The sequence below is a fragment of the Spermophilus citellus genome, assembly GCF_964194105.1.
Source record: "Spermophilus citellus genome assembly, chromosome: 1".
NCBI classification, from domain to species: Eukaryota; Metazoa; Chordata; class Mammalia; order Rodentia; family Sciuridae; genus Spermophilus; species Spermophilus citellus.
The window spans coordinates 264847988-264871899 of NC_138182.1; the positions used below are offsets into that span (position 1 = coordinate 264847988).

The 23912-nt window shown below is 39.5% G+C and overlaps 1 protein-coding gene and 1 long non-coding RNA gene across 13 annotated transcripts in view; one reads left to right on the forward strand and one right to left on the reverse strand.

Annotated features, from left to right (window-relative positions):
- Nucleotides 1-14093, forward strand: part of PDZD2 (PDZ domain containing 2) — a 354642-nt gene extending 340549 nt beyond the window's left edge. For all 11 annotated transcript variants that reach the window (XM_081301021.1, XM_081301023.1, XM_081301022.1 and 8 more), the window contains 4 exons: nucleotides 3203-3304; nucleotides 3937-4207; nucleotides 6590-6724; nucleotides 13399-14093. In XM_081301021.1, the coding sequence (XP_081157147.1) occupies nucleotides 3203-3304; nucleotides 3937-4207; nucleotides 6590-6724; nucleotides 13399-13562 (672 nt within the window). In that variant the 3' untranslated portion in view covers nucleotides 13563-14093. The remainder of the gene's footprint in view (nucleotides 1-3202; nucleotides 3305-3936; nucleotides 4208-6589; nucleotides 6725-13398) is intronic.
- LOC308652945 lies at nucleotides 77-22803 on the reverse strand. Of its 2 annotated transcripts, none has more exons than XR_014022943.1 (3): nucleotides 22744-22803; nucleotides 5003-5177; nucleotides 77-1747 (listed from the first exon to the last, which is right to left on the reverse strand). It is a non-coding gene; the product is annotated as an uncharacterized lncRNA (long non-coding RNA). The 2 variants fall into 2 exon arrangements; XR_014022944.1 differs by lacking the exon at nucleotides 22744-22803 and adding an exon at nucleotides 11995-13380.
- Between the last annotated feature and the right edge of the window lie 1109 nt (nucleotides 22804-23912).

Sequence of the window (23912 nt, forward strand, 5' to 3'; positions counted from 1 at the left end):
CTGGGAATTCTACAGCTCAGTCGGACTCTTGCCTTGTTTGCTGCCAGCTGGCTTCAGAAGCTAGACCTTCATGGAAAGTTCACATGCCATATTGGTGTCACTGCTATTTTAATTCCCTGGTAGCAAGTTACCACCTTTCCCATCCCCAGCTTTGGAGTTTGTCTGCAGAGGGTCTTCTAAGCAGGACTATGAAATGCTTCCAATGACCAAAAGTCCCTCCAGCCACTTCACTGTACACATAAACTAGTGAAGGGCGCCACCTGCAGGTAAAAGAAACAGTTACACCAACACAGCCCTCCTTGTATCCTGAGGCCTAGGAGTTTGAGGGAACCCCTGTAAAAGACAAAGGAGCTAATTACAAATAAAGTCTTTAAATGAATCGGATGTAACAATAACAAAAGAGAAGATGGCTTCACATATAGAATGCTACTCTGAAGAATAAAAGCTTCTCAGGACTGTTCATTGAAATTTGAAACCTAAGAGTTGAATATTAGGAAAATGCAAATATGAACAAATTTTTCTTTCCTGGTAATGTATTTGGCTTACTAACTTCATCCACAAACACTGTTCTAGAAATTAAAATATTACTCAAAGGATGCTATTTGAGGTTTATTATCTAAGTAACAGTCTTGCCTTTTTTTTTTTTTTTTGGCCATACTGGGGATTGAACCCAAGGGTGTTCTACCACTGAACCACACCCCAGCCCTTTTTAGTTTTTGAGATAGTGTCTCGGTAAGTTACCCAGACTGGCCTTGAACTAGCAATCCTCCTGCCTCAGCTTCCTAAGTGGCTAGGGTTCCAGGCATATGCCACCCCACCTAGCCAGCTCTGGCAGCTAATAAGCTGGCAGGGGGAAGAGGGGAGATGATACCCTTTTAGTTTCACCTCCCTTCAGAGTCTCAGCCCACTGGTTTGGGTGTGTGCAGTTAGGAAACACCTGGGCACCAAGCAGTTTTCACTTTCATTGAAAGGAAGTAGTCCAACTCTCGCTGCCTTCTTGGACTTGTCACTACAGTAAGCAAGCATCTCACGCAGGAACAGTCTCAGATCTCTATCAAGGTGGGAAGGGTGGGGTCACACTCAGCCAGGACCCTCTGCTCCGAACATTTTATTTACAGTGTTAGATAATGTGGAGAAAGAGAAAAACAGTCTCAGCCAGCCTCATACACCAGGTGCCCATTTCAGGAACCAGAAATACAGTGGTGACTTTTTCTGTGGACAGGATGCCCAGTGCTGCCCTTGCAGCCATCGTCTGAGGCCTCCCTCCCTCTGGTTTGATATACATCCCCAGTGTGGCTTGGTGTTGAAGATCAAGCCTACTTTCATCAGAATACAGCTCTCTCGTGCGTTCTCTCTGTCTCGCTCTCTCTCGCTCTCTCTCTCACTCTCCCCCCCCTCCTTCCCCCTTGTTTTCTTATTGTGTTCCCAAGCTGATTTCAGAGAGGAGGGGTGAGCAGAGACCGCCTCATTCTGCCATCTTCACACTAGCAGTTTTCTGCCTTGCTTTTTTTCCAGTGAGTATGGTTTGCGGGTGCTAAAAATGGAACTGTACAAAACTACTTCACAGCCTTTGGTGGTGCTGTGATGACAGGTCATCTCACAACCATCCCTGGTCTTCTGACTTCAGCACACCCAAGCCTTGAAGAGCACTTCATGGTTCATCTAGCTTCCGGGGTGCTGTGCTGAGCTTCTCAAGCAAAATTTGGCCAGTTAGCCAGCTTCTAGCACACTGGTATCCTCACACACCCTGGAAAAAAACAATTTGAATGAATTAAAATATTGGTGACAACAAGTACTGCATTATAGGAGCTCTATCTTCAAATGTTCTGTCGCTTTGTGGTTAAATACCTGGGAAATATTCATATTCCATATTCATATTTCTTTACCTTCCAGAAGCTACACACAAAAATCATTTACTGCCCACGTGTTTCCATTTTTGTTTAGAAGCCCAGTAGATATCCTTCTGTCTACTGATGTGTGCTTGGGCACAGGTATGGCTGAAGGACATTCTGGTATCAGCACATGTGCCTTGGTCCAAATCACCTTCTTAGGAGAGAGATAAAATGCTTGGAAATTAGCCCTTGAGACTTCCTAATAGGACCAAACACTTTCTTCTACCAGGTTCTCTCCCTTGCTGTTATAGAGTTGGTCTTCTGTCTCAGCTGTTTTCTTTCATCAAATCCATCTTTAAGGGTTATTTTTAGACTCTTGTTCTAGTGCTATATTTGAGAACACCTTGAAGTGATGGATTATCAATCACTTCATAAGAAAAAAGAACAATGCAGAGCTTTAAAATGTTGCTGAATCACATGTCACGTGTGGGTGAAGGAAATAAGTTCATAATAATTAGCCCAGCCAGTTTATTTATTTTAAAATCTTTTATTCCAAAAATATCTTTGGATGCGCAAGACTGGGACAGTCTTCTGGTACTTAGTCCTACAACACTACTAAGAATGCTTTAGTCTCAATATCAGTTGAGTATTAGTTTTAACATAGTTTTTAGGTATTTTCTTCTTTCCTTCCCAGGGATTGAACCCAGAGGTGCTCTACCACTGAACTACAGGGTTTGTTTTGAGACAAGGTCTGACTGAGTTGCAGTGGCCAGAAATTAGGGACCTTTCTGCCTCAGCCTTCCAAGTCACTGTGATTATAGGTGTCCACCACCACCCCCAGAAACATACTTTATTTTTTATATTCTGAGTATTTTTGGACTGCTAGTTAATTTGCACCTGAAATCCAGTAACTGAACGTGCCAGAAGTGAGCATATAAAACACAAGGCCTCTGTCACTTAATCTTTTTTGCGGCTGTTGAAATTTGCCTTGCTAAATGTAGATGTAAAGAATTCTAGAATAAGGAATTCCCTTCAAGGTGAAAGTCTGTGCTATCATCAGATTTAGGAAGATACAATCTGGTGCCTCAAATGGCTTGAAAACGTGGGAATGCTTAACGGCCCCTGCCCACATCCTCGTTCATGTTCACCTTCCCGGGAGTTCCACAGCTACAGCATAGACCCTCAGAACTTTCCACTTAAGCACTACCTAGAGGGGTGCAGGTTGAGCTGGGGACTTCTCGGACATGTCTGTGTGAGCTGGGGAATCACTGAGGCCCGGGATGGGCACCTACAGGAGGATTTAAGTTGGAGCTTCTCATTCTTGGCACTGGGAATATACAGTAAATTGTTTTCCTGTTTCTCTTAACTAGAATAAAGAAGATATTTGCTTCATAGTCTTGAATAAAAAAGAAGGCTCAGGTTTGGGATTCAGTGTGGCAGGAGGGACAGATGTGGAGCCAAAATCAATCATGGTAAGTGACAGTGCCATTAGGATACAGATTGAACAGGATACAGATTCTAACATTCAAAGGCTACTGAGTTGGGTTAGCTACTACTTACACAGAAATGGAAACATGGAGGAAGTAGTTCACAGTATTTTCATTGACAAAGAAGACTGACATAAGACTGACATGTAGAGACCACATGTCAATACATATAAGCACAATTATCTATATCCTTAAAACTTGCCTAAATATCTTATTTAAGCACTAGAAAAACTTGAGGATCAACTGACCTAACTTAAATTCACTTATAAAATTACTTCTTTCCAAAGAATAATAAGGTAAGATATTGTCACTCAGAGGCCTCGAGATCATGAAGGCCACTTTCATTGGTCTCATTTGTCCTTGTATTCCTGTTACCTCACGGATGCCACACACATTAGACACTAACAAGAAGTTGAGTAAAAAATATGTGCTGGTATTGACATTTGTAATTCCACGTCCCGCACTGAATGATTTTGATCAACTTAAATATTTGTCATGAATAAGAAAACTTGTCATGAGGAACTGGTCTTCACTACAGAGTAGCAGTTGCTGTCTTGCCTTCCCTGGAGGTATAAATGGATTCTAGCTTTTGTTCCCCTTTCCTTTCGCCTTTCCAGGTCCACAGGGTGTTTTCTCAGGGGGCGGCTTCTCAGGAAGGGACTGTGAACCGAGGGGATTTCCTTCTCTCCATCAATGGCACCTCGTTGGCTGGCTTAGCCCACGGAGACGTCTTGAAGGTTCTGCATCAGGCACAGCTGCACAGACATGTCCTCATGGTCATCAAGAAAGGGAATGAACAGCCCAGATCCTCCTCCAGGCAGGAGCCTCCCATGGCCAATGGAAAGGGTTCGCTTTCCAGAAAGACCATGTCTCTGGAGCCTGGAACTGGTAAGATATCAGTTCAATGACCAGCATTCTGGTTAGACATTAAAAAAATAATGGCCAGTTCCTGCATCAGAAAAAGTGAATGTAGTGAAATATAGTGTTTGGGGATGCTTCCTGCAAAAGAAGTATTACAAACAATTTTGTTTAAAACTCAGTAGTGAAAGCCACACTGCTGAAAATTACTTGGCAGCTTCTCTCAACATCCTAAGGAGACACCATCATATTTACATCTCTTTGTTAGAACTTAAGTGGCTGGTAAGTAAAATCAAGGAATTCTTGTGACAGGGAAAATCCGTATTGAAGGAGAAATTCAAGAATGAGATTTGTCCCTGGGAAACATCAAGGTTGAGATTTTTTTCCCGTTTTGTAAGAACATAAGGAAATGAAAGAGCAAACATGTTTTTGTGTTTGAAAACAGACTGCAGCCTTCATCTGCTGAGAAGAGTTTGCTACAAGGGATTCTCTGTGCCCCTCTGCGAGGTACTGCCTCAACACCAAGTACATTTGTTTCTGACCACAGGCCGATTTCAGCCTCCAGAGAAGCACTGCACCCAGTGTCCTCCGCCTCTGCATTTGGGAATGACCTCTCTCTAGTCCAGAAGGCAAACAAGATCTATTGGAGTTCAGTTAGGCCACTGCCTTCTGGGAGGGGCCTTTTGCTTTCTTTTCAGCATCTCCCCCTGATGATCAAGGGCAGCTGAATGTCTCTGCTAAACTTGGCTTCACTGTGGCCTGAGCAATCTGTAAAGATTTTGCTGAAAATGGATTTGATTCCATTGAACAAATGAGAAACTCTACCTGTCGAGATTCCGACACAGTGGCTCCCGTGTCCTTGGCTCTTCTGCTTTCCACTCCTAGAGAGCTGACACCTTTCCCAACACACGGAAACACCTTCCTCATCAACTGATGCTCACCTTTTCCCCAGCACTCTCCAGTGGTTCGAGTATTTTCAGTGGGCTCCTGGGGATTCAACCTATCAAAGGAAACATTTGGCACTTAATCGTAATAGCTTCCAGAGTTTTTGAGATTTACAACTCAAGAGAAGACCATCTTATTATCACTTATAATCCTGAAGTATTTCTGTAGCACCTCCAGACCACTGAACTTGAACCAGACCCAGAAGCATTATCCAGCTGTCAGCACCTTGAGGGCTGAAGCTCATTGCTATTATTTGGGGTTTCCCTGCCCTGGGGCCCCCTGGTTCTATGCAGTTATTTTTTGGCAAACACTGACAGCATCTGATTTAGGCCTGATATGATAAGTTGCACATTGGAGATACCTGGAAAGCTTTGTCCAGAAAATTCCTCAATGAAATCAGAATGCTAAGGAGCGGGGACCTGGCATCAGCACCTCTTTAATGTTCCAAGTGATTCTGGGAGGCAGAGCGCCCCTGGATGGGTTGTTTTTCTGTTTAACAGGAAGTAAAGTCACCCATTGAAAAATTGTGCCACTCCCCCTATTAGTAAATGTCCTTCAGACCATGTGCTTTGGCTTTAAGCCGCAATAGTGGTTTATGTTCAAAGGTGATGATGCTAGCTAGCTCCGCCTCCGCCCTAACAAATGTGCTTAAGTGTGCCCTTTAATTCCTTTGTGGTCCTTCCCCTGCCTCCCGAGCAACTAAGTGCACCTTTCCACTCAACTCTAATATCCTTGGCGGGAACAGCACAGAAGAATCATTAAAAGTAGCACAGAAGAATCATTAAAAGGCGAGTTTACAATTCCTACTCAGACCTCAGCCTGGCCTCTCCAAACTAGCAGAGTGGGCGCCAGTTCCTTGCAATGGAGGAGGTGTAACCATGGAAACGCTTCTCTCCACAGTGGAGCCAGATGCCAGTGAAGGCAGCCGTGCCTGGAGGCAGGATTTCCCCTCATAGGAGCATGATGCAAGGAAGGAAGCCCTGCTCAGTCCCGGGGAGCTTCTGAGTCAATTATGACAGCCCTCATGTGAGGCCAGGCATTTTGGTGCTGCTGCTGTTAGTACCAGATGGTGACACTCTGCGGCACAGAATTCAGGGTTAGCAGGAAATCCAATTTGATTCCCTAAGTGTTATTTCCATCCTCACTAAGATGCGTACCATCAAGCCCTGGGCTTGGCAAGAGCAGTATTTTCTGGGGATTTCTGCTTGGGTGTAAAAGCCTTCTCCACACTTGCGGAAAATACACAGGAGAGCAGAATACGCAAGCACAGCAGGAACGTAGCCAGGCGGGCAGCCACATGCTGGAGACCAGCCTGAATGCTGGAGCCCAAAGGTTTTGCTGAAAGTTACAGGACTTGAGGGTGGCAGGAGACTACAGTGGGAGTAATGCATTTGGGGGTGGGTCATTGGGCATGTGGCACAATGAGCAACCCTGTCATTTTTATCCTGATAAATATCATTGCTGCAGGGAGAAGCGGAGTTGCTCCTGGTGCTCTGTGTGTTGAAGTGCTAAAGACCTCAGCTGGGCTGGGACTGAGTCTGGATGGAGGAAAATCATCCATGTCTGGAGATGGGCCCCTGGTAATTAAAAGGGTGTACAAAGGTAATGTCCGGGGAAGCTCAGCCAGCCTCCTCCTACCATTTCCACGTCTCCATGAAAAAATCAGTGCCTTCCATTGGAAATCAAACTTGATTTGATTTTGTTATTTTTATTTTATTTTATTTTACTTTATTTTATTTTATTTTATTTTGGTATTGGGGATGGAACCCAGAGAGACTTTACCACTGAGCTATATCCCCAGCCCTTTTTATTTTTCACTTTGAGACAGGGTCTCACTAAGTTGCTGAGGCTGGCCTCGAACTTCAGATCCTCTTGCCGCAGCCTCCTAACTCAGGCATGCACCACTGGGTCTGGCTTCACACTCATTTTTAAAATTCTAAAATGTTTTTAATGCTTTTGACATGTAGGGATTATTCTGGGTCAGCCATGTAGTTTTTTACATATATTAAAACTCATGCTGTATCCATGTAACAGCCTGTCAGGTGACTAACAAGCTAAGTAACGCCATCAGACTCACCAGTCAGGAGTACTTAACACCAGCCAAGATCTCTCTAACTGAAAATACTAGACTGCAAGATGGGGACTGGGGTTGTGGCTCAGTGGTAGAACGTTTGCCTAGCATGTTTGAGGGTTAGGGTTCAGTCCTCTGCACCACATACAAATATATAAAAATGAATGTTCATTGACAAGATTTATATATATATATGAAAATAGGAGGTAGATCTTATTGAAATGATCAGTAAAAATGAGGTTTCTTTGTGAACTTGGATAATTCATTTTATGATCTTGAGCAGCTTTCAAAAATCTCTTCAGATTCCTAAACTGAATAACTATATTAATGATATAATTATAATATAATTATGTATTGACATTGTTGGTATAGAGTAGAAACCCATTAAAGTGGGCTGGGGTTATGGCTCAGAGTGCTTGCCTAGAATGTGTGAGGCACTGGGTTCGATTCTCAGCACCACATATAAGTAAATGAATAAAATAAAGGTTCATCAACATCTAAAAAATATTTTTAAAAAATTAAAGTTAAGAGAATGTTAACAAAATAAGTAAGTTAATAAATAGTAACATCAGTTCTTAGCTAAGGATTTTTTTTATTATGTTAATAACCGCTAGTCACTAGTTACTGACCTTTGGTGTATTTCTATAATTATATAGTAATTTTGAAGCCTTTCTCCACTCCTGACACACAGTACTAATAGTAAAAAAAAAAAAAAAAAAAAAAAATTCTTCAATATAAAGCTATGCTTTAAAAAAACAATCTCCAGCGCTCTCAGCCTTACCCCATCTTCTAGGAAACCTTGAGAGCCACATGGAGGAAGAAGCAAATGCACAGGGTGAAATGCTTGTGAACTGCTGACCTGTTTAACCCAGAGGCCACAAGAACCAAAATAAGGGCCTCTGGGGGCTAGGGAGGCTGGCCCAAGCCGTTGACGGCATGCTGCTGTCTAGAAGTTCTTTGAGTGGATCTAGACCTTCACTGCCATCGAGTTGCCAAGACTACCTCTGAGAGCGCCTGTGCACACAATAACCTTCTCTGTTGGTCATTTGCCCTGACCTTATGACATTCTGAACTAGTTCTGTTCTCCATTGTGGCCAAGAGTAACACATGAACACTAAATTATCTCTTCTGCTAACTTAGCTGAAGGATGGGCGGGGGGGGGGGGGGGGGGAACCTCTATGGATCAAAAGTTGAAGTGAAATCCATAGTGACAGGTAAGCAGGGCTGCTACCCTGTGGCCCAGAGGAAGGAGGAGATGGGAAACAGGCAGTGGAAGCTGGGGCTCCAGTGTCCACCCAGGAGTGGGGGCTGAGCATCTCCTGAATTTGTGGACAACTGGAACCAGGCATCTTGTGAAGGAAAGGGCTGATCTGTTCTCCACCAGTCAGCTGGGGTGACAACAGCTCAGCTCTAGCTCTGGGTGGTGGCCAACACAGGCTGTCTGCCCTTGGCCCTACCAGCAGGCAGAAGACAGGCACGTATCAGGAGTCGGGCCTCTGCTACGTGGTGTCTGAACTTAACAGTACCAAGGTAGAGAAACCGCATTCGTTACTCATCTAGTTGCCAGAACAGTAGACAGAGAGCTGAGCTAAGGCAAGCATGAAGCAACTTAACTATAACAGCACTGGCAAGGGACAGCTCTCAGAGCACACAGGACGTGGAGATCCATTGCCGGGAGTCCCATGAGTAGGAAAGCCCATTAAAAAATAAAGGCAGGAAAAATAAAATAAAATAAAAAATAAAAGCAGGAATAATATCCAAGCATCAAGAGCGTATTCAAAAGGAGTAGAGATGTTAAACAAAACAAAACGCCCACATACACCTTTAATGAAAATAAAGTCAAATGTATTTTTAATTAATAAAAAAATAGACTGAATTCATGTAAGGACAGAATTTGTAAGAATAGTGATAGAAGAAACAATTTAAACTACAAAAGGGTAAAAGGGGTAAGGTGTTTCAGAAGGAAAAGACAGATGAGAAGAAATATGAGGAGAAACTGTAACTAAGACTTTTCCAAAACTAAAAATAGGAGTCCTCAAACTGGGGCGCGGGGTGGGGTGGGGGGAGATACATCATCAAGGGCAAAACAGGCTGCATATATAAAAACCCAAATCATGTAAAGAACAATGTGGAAATCTAAACAGCCAACAGATCAGTTCCCCAGCATGAATGCCAAAAGTTAACAGAGTAACACCTACAGAAGATGGAGGGCAACTGCTGTCCATCTACCCACTAAGCCATCACTCCAGAGGAACAGCTGAATGGAACTCATGAAAGGAGCTGGAGTCGCTGCCTCCAGGGCCAGTCACAGGACAGCCTCCATAGGCTAAGAAGCACACAGCAGGCAGGGTGGTGTCCACTCCTGTAATCCCTGCAGCTCAGGAGCCTAAGGCAAAAGGATTGTGAGTTCAAGGTCAGCCTCAGCAACTTAGCAAGGCCCTAAACGAGACCCTATATCTAAATAAAATATTAAAAAGGGCTGGGGATGTGGCCCAGTGGTTAAGCACCCCTGGATTCAATCCCTGATACCAAAAAAAAAAAAAAAAAAGACATAGCTTAAAAAGGTGTCCAAGGCCAATGTACCCTAACCCCAGAGCTGCAGCTAGCTTAGCACCCAATCTGACTGGGGAGCCTGTGCTCAGTTTTAGAATTTGCAGCATTTTCAATTTTCATATTAGAGATGCTCAGTTGGTAAAGTCTATCCACATATTCCAAAATCCAAAAAACTCCAAAATCCAAAAACTCCAAAATCTAAAATACTTCTGGTCCCAAGCACTTCAGTTAAGGGAAATTTAACCTGTACTGATTTTTTGTGTAGACCTAATCTATTACCCCCCGCAAAAAAATTTTTAAATAACTAAATATTGTATCTCCCTTAAAGGTCAGAAATTGTATCCATGACCAAATTAATAAACAATTTTTTTAACTCCTTATATGCAGCAGCAGCCACCCAAGAAAAAGTTAGAACATCGTCACTGGTACAATTCTGGGTCTGGGCTTCTGAAATGTTTCTCCTTTCATCATTTTACCAAATAACTCAGCAATACATAATCCAAAAACAAAATAAATGAAAACTGGAAGTATAGGAATATAATTGGAAAACTGTTCATACTTCCTAATTGGGAGAAGGGGAGAAGAACAACCTCCTAAGATAATCTAATGTCAGGCCAATGTGAATAGTTCACCAAACTGAGGAGTTCACAATCAATATACAGAGATCAACAGAACTTCTCATACATTAGCAATAACCATTATTTTTAATTCACACGGGAAGATTTATTCAACATAACAGAAAACCATCTTAAAAACCAATCATATGTCACTTAACAACAGGGATAGATTCTGAAAGATGCACTACCAGTCAACTTAGTTGCCACAGGAACACCACAGTGAACTTACACTAAGACAGCCACGCCACTCTAGGTGATGTAATATTATGGTACCACCATTGTATATGCAGCAAGTCACTGACCAAAATGTCATTATGTGACACTTTTGACAGCAGAAGGTTTAATACATGGGGGGGAAAAAAGTCTGAGCAGATATAAAAATACAAGTGACTGACTAGAAGAACATCTATTGTATTTAATCAAAAAAAAGGTTACTGTCTAGAATAAAAAACTTCAATTCAAGAAAAATACAAACCATCTAGTGCAGTGGTGCACACCTGAATCCCAGCGACTTGAGGGGCTAAGGCATCAGGATCTCCAGTTCCAGCTAGCTTGGCAACTTTCCTGTTTCAAAATAAAACTTCTTTAAAAGGACTAGAGGAATAGCTCAGCACGAGAGTGCTTATCTAGTCTGTACAACGCCCTGGGTTCAGTAACTGCAAAAAAGAAAAGGAGAAAGAGAAGGGAAAGAAAAAGAAGGGGGAAAAAAACACAACTAGACTGGGTCCAGGGGCACATGCCTATATTCCCAGCTGCTGAGAGGATGAGGCAGGAGAGCTGCAAATCCGAGGCCAGTCTGGGCAGCTGAGCAGGACCCTGTCTCAAAATTAAAAGAAAAAAATTTTACAGGGATGTACCTCAGTGGTACAATGCTTGCCAAGCATACCAGAGACACAGAGTTCAATCCCAGGCACAATAAAAATTAAAAATTCAGGTTACAAGGAAGCATAGAAAATTAACAAATGTTAAAAAACTAAATGGCCAAGAAACACAGGAGAAGGGCAAACTTAAATTAATTGTGGGATGAAAATTATGACAACTGTCAGGAATCGTTTTTAATGTCAGGTTGGCCAAAAATAACAAATCTCGTATGTTGTCAAGAATGCAGAGAAAAGAAAGCCCTCGTTCCTTCCAGTGGAACCACTTATTGGATCATCTCTCAGGGGGGAATGTGGTAGGACTTACTAATATGAAGCCATGAAACAGCTTACCATTCTGTAACAGAACGAAGGACAACATAAATTCATAAAAAAAAGGAAAGCAATATGGCAACTTAAGAAATACATTAGATCTTTGTACACTAACCAAGACCAGCTCAAAAACAGCATAAACTGGGTAAAAAAAAAAAAAAGCCAAATGCAGATTCTGCTCCGTTTAATACCAATTCATAATAACAGCAGCAAGAACCTAAGAAAGTGTCAAAGAAAACCTATGGAAGATGATTTGGGGAAACAGCATAAAAGCCAGATTCCCAAAGGATGTTTTTTAAAACTCAGTAAATGAGGAGAGAGACCTATCCTGCTCAATCAGGATTTGTTTGGCCTCATGAAATATCAACCTTAAAATAGCAGAGGTATAAACCAAAGAGAAGATTATTTCTCACTCCTTTAAAGTCCAAAAGCTGGTATCACCTTTGGTTTGCACAGCATGGAATGTTTCCTGAAGGATTTTCATGTAGTTCATCTTATTCAATCCTTTCACCAACCTAGTAAGATAACAGGGCAGATATTACTGTAACCATATTTTGCAGATAAGAAACTGGTTTAGAGGAATTTGTAACTTGCCCATAGACACAGACTGGAGACCACAATGCAGCTGTAGTCCATGTAGGTGTGCCCCGTAGGTGTGCATCCCACTAACATAGGCTTCTGCTTTGGTTGTTTGGAACACTCCACGTTGTTTAGACCCAGGTGAAGACTCCAAATTACTTGTTTTCATATAACCTTCTTGAGGCCTTCAGTTAATATTCTAGAACAGAAATATTGGATGTACTAACACAACTATAACTGGTTATGCCAAACAACAGTGCTCTGGTTCCTCCAGGAATTTATAAAAAAGCAGTGCCTGTAACCAGCTCCTTCTCTTTGTTCCACTATGGGGCTGATGTGAGGCCTAGACTCTTCTATGATATCTGCCTCTATCATTCCCATAGAAAATGTTTCTGTCCTTGGGTGGACTAGATTTGGACTTACTTTCTTCCAGGCTGTATTTTTATCAAATTTGGTAAAAAAAAATAAAATAAAATAAAATAAAAAACCTTTATGTATAAATATTTAATGACTTTCAGATCATCACAATGAAATATATACTCAGTCTTTTGAGATCTAATTAAGATTTCTAAAAAAATGAATTTTTACTTTCATACTTTGGAATTTTTTGATGTCATTTTGTCATGATAAAATGATTCTATAGCCAATGTGCATTTCTTCTTCAATGTGATGTTTGTTTTCGATGTATACGTGCAAGAAAGTAGGTGGAGAAACCTTAATCTTTTTTTCAAAGCTCATGAATTTGCTATAACCTACAAAAAGCTGTAATGAAGAAATATTTGTTTGCAGAGAATCAATTAAGTAGCTTCCAGTCACTGGTGAGCAGATGATTCCTGCTTCTCAGAATTTGAATGTTTCAGCCAATATCTGTTAACAATTGGAAGTTGAGCCTATTTCCCTGAATTCACTGGCTATTTAACTACTGATTTCCTTTACCTAACTTTTTTTCATTTTGTATTGTTTTATTGGTTTGTAGTTCTTCATCTAGTAATGGATACTAACCCTTTGTTGAATACATTTAAATTCTCACCCTCTTGTCAGTCGCTTATTTTTGTCTTGTATTTTGGTGGGGGGGGATGAGAAAATTGATTTTTTTTAATGTAATCCAACTGATTTTTATTGTTATTTGTATTTTGTATCCTAAGAAATAGTTCCCTATTTTAAGAATATAGGCATACATCATTTAGAGCTTCTCCTCATTTAAATTTTAGAAATTTTGGAAAGCTATGAAATTTCCAAACCCTCATTCTGCATTTGTTTTGACAGGTGGTGCAGCAGAACAAGCTGGAACAATAGAAGCTGGAGATGAAATTCTCGCTATTAATGGGAAGCCCCTGGTTGGGCTCATGCACTTTGATGCCTGGAATATTATGAAGTCTGTTCCAGAAGGACCAGTGCAGTTAGTAATTAGAAAGCATCGGAATTCATGAATTTCAACATGACTCTTGTTTTCTCAGTTCTTTCCTCATTTTAGCAAATCAGAATGACTTCTTTAAATGACAGGTTCTTGAAACGACAAATAGTATAGACGAGACTATAAAAATCTCCAATTTTTTTGCTTTTCCACGAAGCCTGACCTGTTGTGTTGCAGCAGCAATGAAGTTGAACTCTGGAAGCCTGCAGGGGTCGTTTGGTTCCAGTGCCTATGCCCTCCTTTTATGTTTGCATTGAGGACACAAGAGGTGACATGCTCTTCTTCATCTGAAACACCTAGATACACCTTCACTTCCCTCCTGCCACCTCTCCCAACATACAGTCCTGGTGCAGAGACCAGATGGGTAACACAAATGTCACAGCTAAAAAGACTAGTTTTATATAATTTTTTAAGTAAGGGACATGCTTTTAGGCACAGTCAATGGAAGGAAGAGCTGTAAGTCTATATATGTTATCCTGAAAAGAAAATAAGGCTTAGAGAAAAAAAAAATGAAATTATGACCTAATCATTAGGCTGAGCTCAGGAATTATCTAAATAATGAAAAGGCAAAATAAAGAAATATTTTTTAACTAGTGTAATGTACAATATATGGGTGCAGAGTTCAATTCAATGGGTCACTGACTACGAAGTAATGATCACCTTCTAGTTCTCCAAGGTTAAGTCAAAGGCTGCTTTACAGTATAACAGTTCCAAAAACTGCACTAAACAGCCGTGAGCTTCACTGCCTACAGGAGCAGGGAGTTGCAGATCTGAAAGCACCTTGCATCTGGTTTTCAAACCTGTCTTGGATAAGTGCTTAAATTCAAGACTGGACAACACAAAGCAGACAAAACTATCAGCCATGGGTTTCCACTTCTATATTTCATGCACTCCAACCACTCATTTCAACTAAATTTTTAGAAGTATCTTTTTAGTGTCCTTAGATTTATAAGCAAAGGTATTCTATTTACAAATCCAAATTGAGCAGCATATATTAACCCTTTTGAGAAAAACTTTGGGTTGGTTTTTCTCTGCTTTCCCAGCACACTTAAGAAATGTGACGTTTCTAGTTAATGGATCTCTTTTCTTGACCTGGTATAACAAAACTCTATAATGATTGAAGTTGTTGCTGTTGTGTATTCCTGTTTTGCAAATTCTTCCTTTTGCTAAAAGTATTTTCCTCCAGAAGAATGTGACTCATGCTGCTTGTGAACACCCCCCAGCTGCCATAAGCTTCTTCAAAGTACCCATTCTTATCCCATGTGCCATTTCCCTGTGACAAAGTTGGCTTTTCTCCCCTTGCACTATACCGTATTTTCCTAAATTCCAAAGCCTCATCAGCTTTGTTTACCAAAATGTAAGAACGAGGAAGAAAATGGAAAAACAGGGTGAGTCACTGTCAAGGTGAAGGAGTATGTAGTATTTACAACTTAAATCCTCGGTGGTAAGAAGCCAGCCCATTGAATCCTGGAAATACGGGTGGAGATTGTGTTTGTCATACCTGCATGCATGATTCTAAGATTTTATGTTGTGATTTTAAAAAATAACCTACAGCCAGGTAAAGGGCTATAAGTCCCAGATCATGGAGATACTTGAGCTGTCATCTATATACATCATTTTTCTGAGGACCAATTCTGCTAAAGATCTGTGAAGTTGGCCCAGTGAGGTCCCTCAGATGGGAGTAAAATACCTGGCTTGTCTGAGCCCAGATTTCTCATTTTTCAACAGGTTATGCAAAGGAAAATATAGTGCAGCAGTTAGCTAGAAAAACCTGATTGATTAAGCTTAGATTCTAATTTTCATTACAGTTACAGGTAGGATATTATAGGAAGTCAGTGCAAGGTGCATGCTAGATTATTTTTGAAGTCTCTGGGGTCAATTTCATGGTTTCTACTTCTTGCCTAAAAATTAAGAGACTACTTGAAGTCAATACTGAAAACCATTTTTTGCCTCTATTTTTACAGCTTTGCCTTTAAGAAATGTAGAATCCATCATAAAACTCTAATAGTAAAGAAATGCACACTTCTATGTGAACAGACAGAACTTTCTAGAGCAATGGTATTACAAGGGTGGACCTCTGGCTTCTCATACCAAGTCATCAGCTATTTCTATTCCATCATGCCAGAAGGATTCCCTGACCAACAGTAGGAATTTAAGGGAAGAAGCAAAAGCTGAATTTTGATCCTGAGAGATAGAAAGCTATTTATTTGTCTTCAGTGTTTAAGGCATGACTAGTGTTTCTAATTAGTCTAATAAGCTCCCACGCTTCCTGAAGTGAACACTATAGTATTGTCCTACTAAAACTCGTTTTTTTTAAACTGGTCAGTCATTCACAGTAAGCTATGAGGGTAAATGTGTCATAACATGTAAATCGTAGTTGCAAGAATATACCGTGAAAGCTGAGGAGGTTGGGTTTCATTTCCACCCTCCCACATGCATCTCATTGAATTGTATGGTTTGACAATTATTGGCACCACACTTGTTGTATATTATACATTATCCTTTATTTATGTAAAATAAAATGCCTTATATATTAAAGAGTAAGTGCAATAATATGAAATAGCCTGTACATTTTTAAATGTTCTTGCCAAGTTATGTAAATCCACATCTCTGTAAACAACTTTTTTAAGTAATTTTAAAAAAATAAACACTCTGCTTACTACTTGGCCTTTTTTTCCCCAGCTGTTCTATATTTACAGAGTAATATCAAGATAAACAATGTCTGCTATAACCTAAATAGGTGAGAGGTACAAAGGCAAGATAACTGAAGTTAGCCATTATTTTTCATGGTTACAATCAGAGCTTTGACAGAATCTAAAACCACTCTGCCTTTAAAATCTTAAACATTACCCCAACCTCCTGGCTCTGGTCACCTCCTGGCTTCAATTACAACAAGGCCTTTACTCCTCTGACAACTGTCTGTTTTCTCCCCATCAGAATCCTATCCTTTCTTTACTTCCTTCTCTTTTCAGACCAGACCCCATGGCAAAGGACAGCCCACAGACTTTAGATCCTGTGTGCCACTAACCAGTCTTTCCAGAAGTCCTGGATCTTCCTGACTGTCACACACCAAAAGTTGCCACAATAAATTCATAATTTCCAACTTCAACTGGGCCCTTGATGCTGCTCAGCAACTGTTTCCTTGTCAGTTTTTTCTCTCATTTTTCACAATGACTGTGTTCTTTATTTTTCTCAGAAAGCCTACTTACTGACCTTCCCCCTCACACATGGATCATCTGGGATCCTATTTCAGAGTGAAATAAAAAGCATCTATTTTATTTAGGCGTTTTTTGGTTTTAAGATGTAGACACCAACCTAGAGTAGCTCAAGGAAGAATGCAAGATGGAATCTCATAGAAATTTAAGAATGGGACCCAGCATGGGACTACAGGAACTCTAGGGTTCCGGGTTTTCACTCAGCTCCTTCTACTGGTAGAGCTCCATGGTTGTGGGTCTCTTTCTGCTGGCCTACTATCTCCCAGCTGGTATCCTTATCCCCAGTCCTTAACTGTCACCTAGAAACCTACCATGAGTGCCATTTTGTCTTAATTTGGCCTACTTAATATCCCAGAATCTCTCTGGACATATGCACCACAGTCTGCCTAAATTTCCAAAATATCCCAAATATAAGGCTCTGATATATTGGCTCATATATCAAATATATTGGCTCAGCCCACCCCTACTTGGGTAATTTTTCCTCAGGAGAATATCTATTTACATAATTCTCTTCCCTGAAACCCACTGATGTGTGAAATGAACAAATACAAACAGGAAAACTCTACAGATATGGTGCATACCCCTAATCCCAGCAATTTAGGAGGTTCAGGCAGGAAGATCATCAAGGTCAACCCAGCAACTTAGGGAGAGCCTGTCTTAAAAAAATTTTTAAATGGGGACTAGGGATGTAGCTCAGAGGTAAAGCACCCCTAGGTTCAATCCTCAGTACCAAGAACAAAAAAAATAAATAAATAAATGTAAAAAAGGAAACTGGAAACCTAGTTCTAATATGGAAATTGACATTACATATTCTATGAATGTGGAAAACTATGATATTCATTGTATAATAAAACCTAAGACCAAACTGAAGAACAATGGAATGGGAAACAATTCTCTAAATGAGAGAAAGCAAAAGTGGTATGAGAGTTTTGAGGAATGCCACCAAAACACTTAACCTGAAGAATGGGGTCTACAGAAGGTAAACCCTTGAAGAAGCGGGTTACACCCAAGTCATCTTCATGCTTTGTGACCTAAGGGAAGCTTCCCTCAGTCAGGATCTTGCAATGACAGGACTCAACTGGCTCAGTAAGACACTAGCTGCCCCAGGTCACCACTCACTGACAAAGGCCACAGTGACCACCACTCCCCACACCCTCCTCCTGATACTCCTGAAACAGCTGAGAACCTCAGTAAAGATTAACATCAGGCTGAGTGTGGTGGTGCACACCTATAATCCCAGTGGCTTGGGAGGCTGAGGCAAGAGGATTGTGAGTTCAAATCCAACCTCAGCAATTTAGGGAGGCCCTAAGCAATTCAGTGAGACCCTATCTCTAAATAAATACAAAAAGGCCTGGGGATGTGGCTCAGTTGGTTAAGCACCCCTGGGTTCAATCCTTGGTATCAAAAAAAAAAAAAAAAAGATTCATATCAGCAAGGATATAACTTTCCTCTCTTGGCCTAAGGGACTTATTGAAAAATACTCAAACAGAGCTATGAAGAACCAGCTACTGACCAATCTTGGGCCAAATGGCAGGCTTATAAAGAACTTAACCTAATTCTACCAAATGTGAGTCAGCAAGGGTCTTACTTATGAATAAATAACAGGTAAAGAAAAGGGCATAAAAAAAAGAATAGAAAATAGAAAGCAGGGAGAGAGAGAGAAATATTAACATGCAAAAGGTGCATGCACACAACTGATACAGAAAAACCACAGTAAATTGCAGCTGAAATTGCAAGTTTTTCACCCTTTCATAGTAGCCAAGTGTGTGAACTGGGTGGGATGAAGGAGGAAAAGGGCTGATGCAAGCTGTGCACTCTCAGACTCCATAATGAGGAGAAACCACGGGAAACAGAATCCAAGTTCAGAAGGACAAGAACAGGGAACAAGAATAAGAATCAGATGAAAACAGGTAAGGGGAACAGTGGCAGAAATCAAATAGCCATATATCTGAACACTCCACCAAAACAAATAAGAGCTAGACAATAGTTGAGCTACTCTCACATCTCTCTCCTAAAAGAATAGGAAAAGAAATTCAAGAACCAGAGACAGAATATAAACGAGGTCAAATCCCATAAAAAATGATAAGAAAAAGTAACATGAGAAGCAAATACACTATCTGCAGACACAAAAGTACACCAGAGCTGGGGATGTAGCAAGGTGGTAGAGCACTTGCCCAGTATGAGAGAGGCCCTGAATTCAGTTCCCCAGTGTGGTACCAAAACAAGCACACAAGAGAGACGCATAGGAAGCTATTAAGAACCTGCATCAAGTACGTCAAGAAAATGATCTGAGAGAGGTACAGTGGTGCATGCCTATAGGCCCAGTGACTCAGGACGCTGAGGCAGGAGGATCACAAGCTTGAAACCAGACTTGACAACTTAGTGAGACCCTGTCTCAAAACAAAAAATGTTGAAAAGATCTGGGGATATAGCTTAGTGGTAAAGCACTTTTGGGTTCAACACCAGTAACAAAAAAAAAAAAAAAAAAAAAAAAAAGGAAGAAGAAAAAAGTCACAAAATATGACTGAATAACAAACATAAAAAAATTTTAAAATGTAGTAAAATTCAAGAAAAAATTAAATGATTTCAAAAGAATCAACTAGAAATATTATTCTTGGTGGATAAACACAAATAACACCTTAAGAGACTATAACGGGAGGGAAATGTTGAAAGATCAGTAAGAAAGAAGAACCCAAGCAAAACTGACAGAAATAGAGTATATGACAGGAATCCCCAAAGAGACAATCCAAACAAGGAAACAGAATACTTTAATTTTACTGAAATCAAGAATAGAAAAAGAAAATCAACACTTTTTAGTAAAAGAACACACCAAGACCAAAACATCCTCTCTTAAAGTTGGAAAAATACCAGGGAAGAAAATCCCATGGCAATTCAGGCAAAAACAAGAAAGCACTCATGAGGGATACAAAATCATGATTCACAAAGCTCTACAGCAATGCTTTTTGTCAAAAATAGAGCACACTTGGGCTGTGGTTGTGGCTCAGTGGTAGCGTGCTTGCCTAGCATGCGTGAGGCACTGGATTCAATCCTCAGCACCACATAAAAATAAAATATAGCATCCACCTAAAACTAAAAAATAAATATTAAAAAAACACTTAACCCATTAATCCCAAGTTTCTAATTCTGTGAATATTTCAAGGATGGATGTATTAAAATTGGTTAATATTTACTGTTCAATTTAAGTTTTTATCGGTGTTACACATCTGAGACAATGGGCAAAATGGATTAAGATACTCAAAGAAAATGTGATCCAAGAATCTTGCCATCAGCATACAAAATCTTAGGGAATATTATTCTCACAAGCCCTTTCTGAAGACAACCTAAATGACTCGATAGACTGTGACATCAGGAATGGTGATAAGCATTAAATATTGTGTGTACTTGCAGAGTTTAAAAAAAAAAATCAAAGGAACAGTCAAAGGAGACTTAATGACTTTGTTCTTGCAATGCAGATGCAGCATTAACTACAAAAAGGGTTGGAATGAAGAGAGCATATTAAAAAAAAAAAAAAAAAGTGTTGCCAAGATCATTGTAATGTCATGTGTAGATAAGAAAAAAAAAGAAAAAAACCCAACTCAAAAACAACAACAACAAAAAAGTGTTTTTGTTTTGTTTTCGCAGTGGTGGGGTAAATATAATTTTTTTTTAACTCTCAGTAATCATATATTGCTGATATTGTGGCAATACTGTTATTTTGAGGATATCATGAGTGTAAAGATACAAAGCAAATTAATAATTATGTATTTTAATTTGATCATTACCAATTCCTTGAGAATTAGGATTCCTGATATGGAAAAGTAGAGATACAGCTTTATAGATCTAAGATGGAAAACCTTAAAGTATTTGTATTTATTTTTTTATCATAGTAAAATACAGTCCTACCATTTTAAGTATACAACTATATACTGTATACTGTAGTGTCACTGTATATAGTGACATTCAGCTACTGATATTATAAACCATCACCACCATCAGCTCCCAAACTTTTTCATCTTCCCAAACTCAAACTCTGTATTTTATTTTAATTTATAAATATTATTTATATATATATATATATATATATATATATATATATATCCTATAAAAACACAATTTTTTTGCCTAGAAGCAATAACCATGGCAATAATAGTAAATATTCTGAAAGCCCACATTCTGGTCTTAAAATACCAATTTATGCCAGAAGAAATCACAGCTTTTTGAAGAAAGTGATGATTACGGATATGGGGAGGAAAACATACAAACGAATTTAGAACATCTGACTGTACCAGGTCATTAAAGATGACTAGGATTGTACCAGAAAGACTAAGGATCCCTGAAGAGGGGTCCACTGGCCACAGATAGGTAATCCCAAGCATTAATAAAGATAACCATGGTAGATCAATACACATAAATGTTACATTATGCTGTGAAATAAACAGGCACAAAAAGACAAAATTCTGTTATGATCTTATTTATGTGTAGATTCTTAAACAGTCAATCTCAGAAGAGAGTAGAAAGGTTATTACCAGACACTTGGGTGTGGAGGTGAACGCTGATCAAAGAGAAGATGCTGATCAAGGAATACAAAATTTCAGTTCAATTAGAAGAATAAGTTTTACAGTGATCCACCACACAGCATGGTGACTAAAGGGGTAATCTATTTCAAAAATGCTGTAAAAACAGATTTCTGATATGGTAACATTCTCACCACATACAAAAAAAAGGTAAGCTATTGAGGTGACAGACATGCTAATTTTTTAGCTTCTCTGAATCTTTCTATAATGTATCCATAGATCAAAACATTATATTCCACATATATATATAACTATTTGACAATTATATAGATGACAGTTTCTTTCCATAAATTCTTTGGAGAAGACAGACAAGTGTATTTTGAAAATTGACAAGTAAATTGTGGAATTTATCCAACCTTTCTTGTATTAACTTTACTCAAAGGTAATGTAAAGTTTTTCTTTTTAGAAACATTCTAGCTAATGAATAAAGAAGAAATAACAAAATTTAAAAAGCACCACTCTGCAGCCCCAGTTAATCACAAGATCGAAGAATTCAATGGCAAGGCTGCTAGTACTGCCAAATGAGAGACAAGGAGGCATTATTTGTCCCCTGGTAGAAGTACACACCACACAAAGAAAACTGAATGTCATGAACCCTCCAGAGCCAATCACCAATTCATGAGAAATATAAAATCAAAGAAACATATTAAATTACAGATGCAACTAGTAGAATCTAAACTTTAGAAAACTCCACAGGAATCTGTAAGTCTATAATCCCAACAACTCAGGAGGCTGAGGCAGGAGGATCACAAGATGAAAGTCAGCCTCAACAACTATTTAGCCCGGTCCTAAGCAACTTAGGACCTGTCTCAAAACAAAACTAAAAGGGGTTAGGGAATGTGTCTCAGTGGTTAAGTGCATCTGGGTTCAATCCCAGATACCAATAAAAAAGAAAAAAAGAAAGAAAACTCCACAGAACAATTGATCCAATTTCACCAATAAGTATTTTGCAAAGGAAAAACCAGAGAGATGCAGGGAAGAACCTATAGATTAAAACAAACTTAACAGGGCATAGATGAAAAAAAAGAAATAAAACAGAATAAACCTATTAAGGATGCACACTGGGTCAGGACAAGTGTTTACTCTTATGAGTTAAGAAGATAGCTGGGAGGAAGACACAAAGCTTCAGGGTGTCTGGAAAGGTTCTATTTTCAGACCTTAGTGATAGCTATAAACATATCTGTGTTAAAATAATTATTGAACCTATACATTTATGTTTTCCCATTTGGATTTTAATCAAAATCTTAATGAAATGTTTGCATATAAATGTATCTACAAAGTTTTCATTTGTTAATTTAGTTATACCTCCTCCAAATTTATACCTTTCTGAAATCTGACCACCAGGCATACGGCTTGAGAAGTGTACCTTATACTTCTGAATACTAATGAAAGAAAAGTAAAAACTTACCATAAGCTAGCTCCAAAGACTGGGAAAACCAACTGCATCACAAACACATGGTTAAGTCCTGGTGAATCAATACATAATAACATCAATGCCCATTAGGGAAAAAAAAAAAAAAAAAACAGATAAAGAACATGAACGGGTGGGGGCTGGAGTTGTGGCTCAGTGGTAGAGCACCTGCCTAGCATGTGTGAGGCACTCAGTTCAATTCTCAGCACCACATAAAATTAAAAGAATAAAATAAAGGTCCAGCAACTTAAAAAAAAAAAAAATATATATATATATATATATATATGTGTGTGTGTGTGTGTGTGTGTGTGTATTTTCAGAGAAAATACAAATTACCATAAAGACAGTAATGATAATTAATTCCTCCATAATTAAAACAACTTAATTCTCCCCTATTAGCTTGGCAAAGGCTAGGTTGATAATATCTTCTATCTGCTTAGGATACAAGGAAGCCAAGATCAGCATTATTGGTAAAAGCAAAGAAGTTAATATGAATCTTATAAAAAAAAACTTAACTTTTACATTTTCAAAGAATATTCTTTGATCAAGTCCTTTTCTATTAATTCCATCCTACATCAAGACAAACGTACAAAAACATACAACACTATCTGTAATAAAGAGAAATACAAGCATAACTCACATGTCAACTAACGAGAGGTGTTTTTTTTCTTTTTTTGGTACCAGGGATTGAGCCCAGGGGGGCTTTACCACTGAGCCATATCCCAAGCACCACCAACCACCTTTTTAAATATTTTTAGTTGTAGATGGACACTTTTTTAATGTGGTGCTGAGGATTGAATCCAGTGCCTCACACATGCTAGGCAAGCACTTTACCACTGAGCTACAGCCCCGGCCCCCAAGCCCTTTTTAATATTTTATTTAGAGGGCAGGGTTGCCGAGGATGGCTTGAGCTGCTGGGATTAGAGGCATGCACCACCACACTCAGCCAGCCGGGAGATTTAACTAAGCTGTACAATGAAGCCTTTCAGAATAACATGTACTTATTCTGAAAGGTTTCTAAAAGCAAGTCGTACATCAGTATGTAATGACGCTAGTGGGAGTTACATTATACCACTATTCTATTAGGAGTAAACACCTATACAACATTGGGCTAACAAAGTGTGTATATCAATTTAATTAATCTGTTTTACCCACACCCTACTGAA